Source organism: Giraffa tippelskirchi, chromosome 7 (assembly GCF_054371585.1).
Source record: "Giraffa tippelskirchi isolate mGirTip1 chromosome 7, T2T-mGirTip1v1.2.pri, whole genome shotgun sequence".
NCBI classification, from domain to species: Eukaryota; Metazoa; Chordata; class Mammalia; order Artiodactyla; family Giraffidae; genus Giraffa; species Giraffa tippelskirchi.
In genome coordinates, this window is record NC_137281.1 from 90072443 (window position 1) to 90084119 (window position 11677).

The window sequence follows — 11677 nt, forward strand, 5'->3', positions numbered from 1 at the left end:
AAACCACCAAGAAAGTCTAGCCAGTATTATTTAAACAGGCTTTCTGCAAAAGATCTTAACCCCACCCCATGTGAACAATCATTCCCTCGCTAAGCACTACCTTAAGTCCTTTGCATCTTACCCTATTTTGTCTTAATAACAAACCTAAGAGGAACATGTTATTGTCATCCCCATTTTAGAGGTGAGGAAACTTGCTGAGTGCTTAACATGCCAAAACAGAATTTGGACTGAGACAGTGTAAACCTAGGGCATGGAGAGATATTTTGATAATTCTCACTCCAGAAGAATTAAAATTGTCCTCCAATACACATATATACATATATGGCTGAATCACTTTGCTGTACACCTGAAAATGACACAATAGTGTAACCCACCTATACTTTAAAAGTATTATAAATAAAAATAAAATTGTGTTTCAGCAAACACAGGAATCTTCCTGGGAGGAAATTCTACTGCTAAGAAATATAAAATTCTCTATGTCTTCTCAGAACATGAGGTCCATATTGCAAAATTCACGCTTAAATTGAAGAAAGCAGGGAAAACCACTAGGTCATTTAGGCATGTGAAGTGAAAGTTGCTCAGTCATTTCTCACTCTTTGTGACCCCATGGACTACACAGTCCATGGAATTCTCCAGGCCAGAACATTGGAGTGGGTTGCTATTCCCTTCTCCAGAGGATCTTCCCAACCCAGGGATTGAGCCCAGGTCTCCTGTGTCTCCTGCACTGGCAGGTAGATTCTTTACCAGCTGAACCACCAGGGGAGCCCCAGAATACTGGAGTGGGTAGTCTGTTTCCTTCTCCAGTGGATCTTCCCAACCCAAGAATCAAACCAAGGTCTCCTGCATTTTGTGGGATTCTTTACCAGCTGAGCTACCAGGAAATCCCTAAGTCAAATCCCTTATGATTATTATGAAGGTGACAAATAGATTCAAAGGATTAGATCTGGTAGACAGAGTGCCCGAAGAACTATGGATGGAGGTTTGTAGCATTGTACAGGAGGTAGTGATCAAAACCATCCAAAAGAAAAAGAAAGGCAAGAAGGCAAAGTGGGTGTCTGAGGAGGCTTTACAAATAACTGAGGAAAGAAAAAAGTGAAAGGCAAGGGAGAAAAGGAAAGATAAACCAACTGAATGCAGAGTACCAGGGAATAGCAAGGAGAGATAAGAAGGCCTTAAATGAACAGTGCAAAGAAATACAGGAAAACAATAGAATGGGAAAGATTAGAGATCTCTTTAAGAAAATTGGAGATATCAAGGGAACATTTCATGCATGGATAGGCATGATAGAGGACAGAAACAGTAAGGATCTAACAGAAGCAGAAGAAATTCAGAGGTGGTGAGAATACACAGAAGAACAAAAAAAATGGTCTTATTGACCTGGATAATCACGATGATGTGGTCACTCACCTAGAGTCAGACATCCTGGAGTGTGATGTTAAGTGGACCTTAGGAAGCATTACTATGAACAAAGCTTGTGGAAGTGATGGAATTCCAGCTGAGCCATTTCAAATCCTAAAAGATGATGCTGTTAAAGTGCTGCACTCAATATGCCAGCAAATTTGGAAAAGTCATCAGTGGGCACAGGACTGGAAAAGGTCATTTTTCATTCCAATCCCAAAGAAAGGCAATGTTAAAGAATGTTCAAACTACTGTATAATTGCACTCATTTCATATGTTAGCAAGGTAATGCTCAAAATTCTTCAAGCTAATCTTCAGCAGTATGTTAACTGAGAACTTTCAGGTATTCTAGCTGGATTTAGAAAAGGTAGAGGAACCAGAGACCAAATTGTCAATATCTGTTGGATCATAGAGAAAGCAAGGGAATTCCAGAAAACACATCTACTTCTACTTCATTGACTACCCTCTAGCCCTTGACTCTCGATCACAACAACCTGGAGAATATTGTTAAAGAGATGGGAATACCAGACCACCTTACTTGCCTCCTGAGAAACCTGTATGCAGCTCCAGCAGCAACAGTTTGAACTGGATGTGGAACAACAGACTGGTTCAAAACTGGGAAAGGAGTACGTCAAGGCTGTTTATTGTCACCCTGCTTATTTAAATTATATGCAGAGTACATCATACAAAATGCTGGTCTGGATGAAGCTGAAATCAATATTGCTGGGAGAAATATCAACAACCTTGGATGTACAGATGATACCATTTTAACGGCAGGAAGTGAAAAGGAACTAAAGAGCCTCTTGATGCAGGTGAAAGAGGCGAGTCAAAAGGCTGGCTTAAAACTCAGCATTCAAAAAGTGATAATCATGGCATCTGGTCCCATCATTTCATGGCAAATAGATGGGGAAACAATGGAAACAGTGACAGACTTTATTTTCTTGGGCTCCAAAATCACTGCAGACAGTGACTGCAGCCATGAAATTAAGACGCTTGCTGCCTGGAAGGAAAGCTATGACAAATCTACACAGCATGTTAAAAAGCAGAGACATCACTTTGGTGACAAAGGTGCATGTAGTCAAAGCTACAGTTTTTCCAGTAGTCATGTATGAATGTGAGAGCTGGACCATAAAGAAGGATGAACACTGAAGAACTGATGCTTTCAAATTGTAGTGCTGGAGAAGCCTCTTGAGAGTCTCTTGGACTACAAGGAGACCAAAACAGTCAATTCTAAAAGAAATCAACTCTGAATATTCATTTGAAGGACTAATGCTGAAGCTGAAGCTCCAATACTTTGGCCACCTGATGTGAAGAGCTGACCCATTGGAAAAGAGCCTGAAGCTGGGAAAGATTGAGGGCAGGATGAGAAGGCACTGCAGAGGATGAGATGGCTAGATAGCATCACTGACTCAATGGACATGAAATTTTGAGAACTCCGGGAGATAGTGAAGGACGGAGGAGTCTGGTGTGCTGCAGTTCATGGGGTTGCAGAGTCAGACACAACTTAGCAGCTGAACAACAAATTTCTTCTCTAAAGGGGATTTTGCATTTTGTCTTATCTCAAGTTCCTCTCCTCCACTCTGGCCTATGTAAGGAGGGTATGTGGCTGATCTTATCTACTGTGACCCTGGTGGGAGATGTGGAATTTTGTCCAAAGCAGCTGTTCCCATGATCATACGTTGTGTGTCTTTAGCTAACCTCAAAGTGCTATTTAATGCAGAACAAGGACTTGGTTGGGATTTGAATATCAGCGCTGTAGTGGTTTTTTCTGTTGCTTATGTTAATAGAAAGAAAGGTTCTTATTGGCAAAGGCTTACTCTTCCCAGTAGCCCCCAAAGAGGGCGCCCTGGGCAATTCCCCACCCCTTCTTAACATGACCTTGTTTTCTTGTAGACCAAGACCAAGATGCTCCGCCCACCCTGCCCCCTTTCATCTGTATAAGATCCACATCCCTGGGGTAGAGTGATTGCAGAAACTGCCTTCTTTCTCAGAGACCAAGCTAGAGACCCAGGTAAGCAGTCCAAGAAGTGGTCTCAGGAGCTGCTTCTGCCTGAGTGTTTGAGAAGGGAGATCCAGGGTGAGTGAGACTAGCCTGAGAATTGGGCTGGGCAGACATGGGCAGGGAGTAGAGTTGGGGTTAGAAATGGAGCATGCAACTTCAGAGAGCCCACGGGGCTGGAGAAGGATAAGCCTCCAGGTTGGGGGAGGCTCGATTCTCTCTTAGGAACCCAATGGCATCCTTTATGGTGTGTTGTCAGACACAGGACAGGGACTGAGTTTCCTTTGTGCTATAGGACAACAGGGCTCTGTCAACCGTGATCCTGGATGAATACTGATGGTTATCTCAGGGAAGCCTGCAGTCCATGGTGTCACAAAGAGTCAGACATGACTGAGCAATTGAACAACAACAATCTCAAGGATACAATGTGTCTTATTCAAAATCTGTCTTATTTATTTAATGATTTATTCAAAAGAAACATCTAACTTGCTGTGTGAATGCTGGGTACAAAGGTATTTTATTTTTCAAATGTATTTCATATCAAAAGACTTTCTGTATTCAAAGACAAGACTGCTAGGATTTTAGGTCATTTCTGGGGTCACCACTCAGAGCGGAGGACGATCCCTCTATAGGGAGTGGGAGTTAAATGTTTGTGAGAAGAGTATATGTGAGTGTCTCCTTAGAAAAACTCTTAGGAGGACGGATATCTTTCTGGTTGACTGTAAGTCAGGGAGGCTACAGGTGGGAGCTGGGGTTCTCTTTCTAAGGCGATGCTTTTCCTCCTCTGCCCTTTTTCCCTGGCAGGTTTCTCCAGGGGAGTGTGGTCATCATGGCTCTGAAGTCCCTGGTCCTGTTGTCACTGTTGGTGTTGGTGCTGCTGCTGCTGGTGTGGGTCCAGCCTTCCCTGAGCAAAGAAACTGCGGCCGCCAAGTTCCGGAGGCAGCACATGGACTCTGGCAGCTCCTCCAGCAGCAACTCCAACTACTGCAATCAGATGATGAAACGTCGGAGGATGACACATGGACGATGCAAGCCAGTGAATACCTTTGTACACGAGTCCCTGGCCGATGTCAAGGCCGTGTGCTCCCAGAAAAACATCACCTGCAAGAATGGGCAGCCCAACTGCTACCAGAGCAACTCCACCATGAACATCACAGACTGCCGTGAGACAGGCAGCTCTAAGTACCCCAATTGTGCCTACAAGACTAGCCAGAAGCAGAAATACATCACTGTGGCTTGTGAGGGAAACCCGTATGTGCCAGTCCACTTTGATGGTTCGGTGCTCTTACCTGCCACCTCCACACAAGCACAGGCTTCTCTGGCTCGAGGGCAATAATTCGAGTTAGATTTCTCATCTAACACACACACATACACATATAAACCACATGATTCCTTGACCTGAGGGCAATAACTCAAGCAAGTTAGGGCTCCTATCCAAGCCACACACACGCCCCTGGCCTGAGTCTTTCCCCTGTGGGTTTTGGGGGGTGAGAAGTGGGTTGTGAGATGGGACCCATATTAACCAAATCACTGCTTCTTTCAATAAAACACACTTGCAACCACCTGAATTCCTGATGCTGCCCCTATTTGGGTACTGTTTGTGTGATTGCTCTCTTGCCAAGGGTGAGAAGTGTGAATGTGGTTATCTGTGCTGAGAGGGGAGTGGAATCCTTAAATATCACCTTTTCTAATTTTTGGTTTTCACTGCCCTAAGATAATTCCTCTCCTTGTAGGTTTCTTGATGTCCAATATAATTTTAAATTGTGGGCCATTTTAGCTGGAAAGAATCTATAGTCTGGGACACTGTCATGCTGGGTGAGCTGACAGAGGGTGAAACTCACATGCAAAAATCTCTGACACAGAAGCAAAGACTGTGTGACCCAGGGGGAGATCTTGCTCCATCTTGGGATGGGGGGGAGGTGAGTGTATGAAATTATGACCCTAAATTTCCATTTTCTTCTTTTTTGACAGAGCCACTGCTAAGTCAAAAAGGTGGACCTCTGTTACTTGCAAAGTTAGAACCCTCTGTTTAGGTACTAGAAAGGGCTTCAGAGATCATCTAATAAGGGAAAGATAAGTAGATTTCAGCTCGTGGACCAACTCTAGGTGGAAATGCCTGCCTAGAATGTTGTAGAAAAATGCGTAAACAGTGATGTGATGGAGCAGTGGTCTCCACCAAAGGCTCGAGGGAGATGAGGGTGTTTGTGTCATCCATTGGCCATCCCTGACCTAATGAAACCCCCGCTTTTTACAAGAGAGCACCCTGAGTCTTAGAGAGGTTAAGGGACCTACTCTTGGTGGCTACTAGTTAGTGTCCGACTGAGACCAGACCCTGGGTGTCCTGACCTCCCTGTTGTTGCTCTTTCTGCTACTGGAGTCTCCTCAGGGAGGAAATCCACTAGTCCCCCTCCTTCACTGAGAACTGTGGAGTCACGGCTTTCTCTGCCTGAGCTTCTGCTGGCCCTCACAAGTCGCCAGTGCACTTGGCTATGAGACTGCTTCTCGACTACCCTTGCTTACATCATTGAAAAGACTAGACCTGGCTTCTGTCAGTGTATAATCACTTCATATGATCCTCTGTGTACACTTGTAGCTGGCTCTAGACAAGGTCATAGAATTAGAGAAAGATCCTGCTGCCAACCAGTTTGACCAATTCCGTCATTGTATGCTGTTGTTTAGTTGCTAAATTGTGTCTGACTCTTTGTGACCCCATGGACTGTAACCCACCAAGATCTTCTGCCCACGGGATTTCCCAGGCAAGAATACTGGAGTGGGTCGCTATTTCCTTTTCCATGGAAATCTTCCAGTTCCAGAGATTGAACCTGTGTCTCTTGCATTGCAGGCAGATTCCTTACTGCTGAGCCACCCTAGGAAGCCTGTCATTGCATTACTACTGAGCACGCACACACGCACAAACACACACACACACACACTCCTGCAATTCTTTCAGTTAGCCAAAATAAAGGCAGATACTTTAAAAAATCAATTCTTTCCTTATTCCTTTTTTTTTTTACAAGCTGCTATCTGTGAAATCCCCCAAACCACAGGTAGTTACCACATAACAGTTGTCATAAGAGCAGGGAACAAGTTAACTTTGTGCATTGTATCTTCACTTCAGAAAAGTTGTCAAACTGCATTTAAAGACCTAAATATAAGGATGCCTAACACTATTGCATAGGTCCTTGGGAGCTCTGATGAAACTTCTCTTTATAATCGTTGTTATAGGCCGAATTGTGTTCTCCCCAGATTTATATGTTCAAGCCCTGACTTGTCAGAAATGTGAGATGCATCTCAGAATATGACTGTATTTGAAGCTGTTGTTGTTCAGTCACTCAGTCGTGTCTGATTCTGCGACCCTATGGACTATACCCACCAGGCTCCTCTGTCCATGGGATTCTCCAGGCAGGAATACTGAAGTCAGTGGACCCTAATCCAGTGTGACTGGCATCCTTGTAAAAAGAGGAAATTTGAGCACAGAGAGACACCAGGGGTGCCAGACTGCGGTGGCAAGTCACTGTCCCAGTCTGAAAGAGAGGAAGTTGAGAACTGGCTAGAAAGTGAGCTATTTGAGGATGTCTTTTTCAGAGAGCTAAAAAAACTTTTCTTTAAGCTTGTAATCATCCAAAGAGGAGATGGACCTATTTTATGATGTATTAGGAATTTTTAAAGCCCCTTTTATATGTGTGTTTATATAAACCACACTGAGAGCTAACACTAATCACTCTTTGTTAAATAGTTCAGTTTTCTTGGTTGCTTTTTCCACTCAGCTTAAAGATACTAGTGACCAGGTCTTTTCACTTTTCTATAGCTGGTGATTTGCAGGGTGCCAGACAAAGTAGATTCTATAAATGAAAGCGAGTAAATATAATATCTTATTTTAGTAAATGCGATGTTGTTTATTTGCAAAGGTAAGTAATTTGCACAGGTAGTACATGACTGTACTGAAATTGTTTTTTTTTAATTTTTATTTTGAAATAATTTTAGAGGTACTGAACAGTTGCAAAAATGATACAAAGAATTCCTGTATATCATTTGTCTTTATTCTCTAAACTATAATTTTTTCCTATTTGTTTTATTAGTTGTATATTTGTATACAGCTATATGATTTTTCTTCTGAATGTTTGAGAGTATATGATAGACATGTTGCCCCTTTCCTAAGTACTTCACTATATACTTCCTAAAAATAAGATCATTCTTTTTACAAGGGATTAAGAAGTATACTTATCAAAATCAGGAAATTTGAATTGAAACTCTACTATTATCTAATAACTCAGACTGTTCAACTTTCATCAATTGCTGCACTAGCATATTTTACAACAAAGGAAAAAGTTTTTTTCTTTCAGGATCCCATTCAGGCTCATACCATGGATCTAGTCAGTTCTGTGTAGTCTCTTTTAATACATGTTTCCTTTAATTTAGTCTTTGCCTTTCATGATTGTGATGTTTTGATGCATATGTGCTTACTACTTTACAAAATGTCTTTAAGTTTGGACTTGTCTAATTTTTTCCTTCATGATTAGATTTTGGTTATGCTTTCAGTGTTTTGTTTTTTTGGAAACCCACTTGTGTCAGGCAATGTACTAGAATCTTAGGCTCTGAAGAGGCAAGCAACATCTTTTTTAGCCTTCATGACAATGTTGTGCTATTTCATACCATTTTTGCCATCAAATTGGCAAAAATGCAGGAGCATGATACTCTCATGTTTTGCCAGAGATAGGACATTGGGACATCAAAACACACATATCATAGTTTCTGGTGAGAGAGTCAAATTATACAATCAATGTTTCAGTTACATCTGTGTAAAAATTACTCCAAAACTTGGTGGCACAAGATAATCATTTCTTATGCTCCCAGTGATCCAAGAGTTCAGATACAGAGGGGACAGCTTGTCTCTGTTCCAATGTCTGAGGCTGCAGCTGGAAGACTCCGAGGTTCAGAGCTGGAATCATCTGAAGGCTCATTCACCCACATGTTTTTGGATGGTTCATGTTGGCTGATACCTTAGCTGGACCTGCTGGCTAGAACACTTATATGAGGCCTCCACGTGGTATCATCTTCCTCACAACATGATGATTGGGTCCAAGTGTGGGTGTCCCACAACAGAGAGGGAATACCAGGCAGAAGTGGCCTCATCTGTTATGACCTGACTTTTTATTTATTTATTTTTGAACTTTTTATTTTGTATTACAGCATAGCCGATTAACAATGTTGTGATATTTTCAGGTGAATAGTGAAGGGACTCAGCCATACGTATACATATATCCATTCTACCCCAACACTTACCATCCAGGCTGCCACATAACATTGAGCAGAGTTCCATGTGCTATAGTGTAGGTCCTCGTCAGTTATTCATTTTAAATATAGCAGTGTGTTCGTGACCTGCCCAAACTTCCTAACTATCCTTTCCCCCCAACAAACATAAGTTCATTCTCTAAGTCTGCGAGTCTCTTTGTTTTGTAAGTAAATTCATTTGTATCATTTCTTTTTAGATCTCACATATAAGGTATGTCATATAATATTTTTTATCTCTGTCTGACTTCACTCGGTATGACATTCTCTAGGTCCATCCATGTTGCTGCAAATGGCATTATTTCATTATTTTTCAATGACTGAGTAATATTCCATTGTATATATGTGGGTACCACATCTTCTTTATCCATTAGTCATTGATGAGTACTTATTAATAAGTTGCTTCCATGTCTTGGTTATTGTAGACAGTGCTGAAATGAACATTGGGGTATATGTATACTTTTGGATCATTTTTTTCTCTGAACATATGCTCAGGAGTAGAATTGCAGGATCACATGGTAGCTCTATTTTTAGTTTTATTTATTTATTTTTGGCTTCACTGGGTCTTTGCTGCTGCGTGTGAGCCTTCTCCAGCTGTGGGAAGTGGGAGCTACTTCTAGCTGTGCTGTGAGAACTTCTCATTGCCGTTGCTTCTCTTATTGCAGAGCATGGGCTTGAGGGCCCACCAGCTTCAGTCGTTGCTGCTAGTGGGCTCAGTCTTTGTGGCCCATTGGCTTAGTTGCCCCAAAGCATGTGGAATCTTGCTGGATGAGAGATGGAACCCATGTCCCCTGCAATGGCTAGTGGATTCCCAACCACTGGACCATCAAGGAAGTCCATGACCATGTTTTGGAAGTTATACAGTATTACTTTCACCTCATTCTATTCATTAGGAGGGGTTTTCTAAGACTAACCCATACTCAAGGAAAGGGAAGATTTTGATAGAGAAGAGTCAATATCATACTATAAGTGTATGTAGAATGGGATATGTTGATATGGACATCTTTGAAAAATACAATCTGTTACAATCAATTTGTGCACAAAGAAGAACAAAAAACAAAATTGCAACCTACTCCAGTATTCTTGCCTGGAGAATCCCATGGACAGAGGAGCTGGCGGGCTTCAGTCTGTGGGGTTGCAAAGAGTCAGATACAACTTAGAGACTAAACAACAACATCACCCAGTTATACGAGGATTAAGTAGCAACGCACTACAATTGCTCACTGACAGGGTACCCTGTGGGGTACTGAGGATGATAAACAAGATCAGACACTCTGTGCTCTGAATATACAGGCCTTTGGATGGTTACATGTGTATTTCAGGAATAAGTTCAATGACTCAGATTCTTGCAGTTTCCCATACATAAAAATCACTAAAATCACTAACTTGAGATGTGTGTTCTTTGTGATTAGCCATAATTTTTTTTAACCCAGATATACGCTTGACTGTCTGTATTCCCTAGCTATAAAAATCATGTATAAATTGGCTCCTCCTCTACCTCTTTGGAGCAGTTACTCAGAGCTAACTGAGTAGCTGTCTCCCAGGCTCTAGTACTCAGTAAAATCATGAATACAACTTAAACTCACAATTCTTCTACTGCTGTTTTTTCTTTCAGTTGACAAGTTTGGAGAAAATATGGCAAAATTTGGTAAAAGTAAAAATAGATCTTGGTAAAAATTTCCCCACATGTGTGCACAGAAAAATTTACAAAGATATCATTGCAACACTGCTTGTTAGAGTGGAAATTTGGAAACGTTCCAAATATCCACAAACTATTGATAAATAAATAATGGTTTGTTAATACAAAGAAACATCAGGAAAATTAAAGAACAAGAAAGATACATTTTTATATATATGAATGATGAGTTCTAAATTTCTTTGTGAGGTTTAGTTTTATTGTTTCTGTGGAGCTGAAGGCTTGACACTCAAAATGGCCTCCAACCTTTAGCCTTTTGGTCAATTTGGGCATGTAATACTGTTTCTTCTTTGTCCAATTGCTAGATAAGACTGTTTTTTGTGACTCCTTTCCTCTTCACATCAGTCATAAGGACATTTCCTGAGCAATTCATAAGCTTCTGTGTCTTCAGAAGGGAAAATAACCCAAAATTTGGAAATGGAAAAAAGAGATTACTGAGAGTCTTTTCATTTAGTACCAGGATTTGTCTAGCAGACACTGTGAAGGTGTATACATTTGACTTGCAGATTAGAAATGTACTTCTGTAAAACTAATAACATGCATATCTTTCCTGTTCATAGTGATGCAAATGAATTTTGTCCAGCAGAGAATATACATTTCTGTAAACCAAAATCACATTTGAACTGTTTTTAGCATGTTGCTAATATCCTCATTAGGAGAAACATTTCCTCATCCTCAAGATGAGCTGAATAAAATGGGATTATTTATGAGTTTATTCGATGACATGGGTTTTTTTTTTTTAACTTTTATGATAACCACAGTTTTAACTTTAAAAAATAGCATTCACACTTTTACAAGCATTATTTCCTTTGCCTGGATTTTCCTTTCCACCCTAGTCTGCTTGGTTGCTTACCCATCTTTCTAGACTGTGCTCAAATATCCTCTTCTCTGAACTTTCCTCTCTGCAGGCACAGAACTATTCCAGCCCTAATTTTTTCAGACCCTATTAGCACTCGCTGGATTCTAATTGTTAAATTAAATTATAGTTATATCGAAGTATAATTGAAGGATAAATTCAGTTAGAAAACATCAGATCTGCTGTCTTGCTCTTCTGCTCTTTGCTCTAGCTCTTCAAAGCAGGGTAGTTGTTTACTAACCACACATTTACTTAATAGCTTTCTCTCATTACTTCTAATTGAGTTAGAATTTCTCTATGAAGTAAATTGACTTCCAGCTACTCCTAAGAATGCACACTTCACATATCTGGAATGGAAATTAAGCAGCTTTGATGGTTGTCATAAAATGATAAAACCAAGATGCTTCAATATTTGTTGGAAGGATTTAAGGATTATAGA

General features: G+C 40.9%; 1 protein-coding gene across 2 annotated transcripts; it reads left to right on the forward strand.

Moving 5' to 3' along the window:
• Positions 1-3366: 3366 nt before the first annotated feature.
• Positions 3367-4965, forward strand: LOC145512649 (brain ribonuclease). Of its 2 annotated transcripts, none has more exons than XM_081506910.1 (2): positions 3367-3475; positions 4202-4965. In XM_081506910.1, the coding sequence occupies exon 2, from the start codon at positions 4227-4229 to the stop codon at positions 4731-4733; it is 507 nt and encodes a 168-aa protein (XP_081363036.1). In that variant the 5' UTR covers positions 3367-3475; positions 4202-4226; the 3' UTR covers positions 4734-4965. The 2 variants fall into 2 exon arrangements, with proteins under 2 accessions (XP_081363036.1, XP_081363035.1); XM_081506909.1 differs by having other exon boundaries at positions 3367-3409.
• The last annotated feature ends 6712 nt before the right edge of the window (positions 4966-11677 follow it).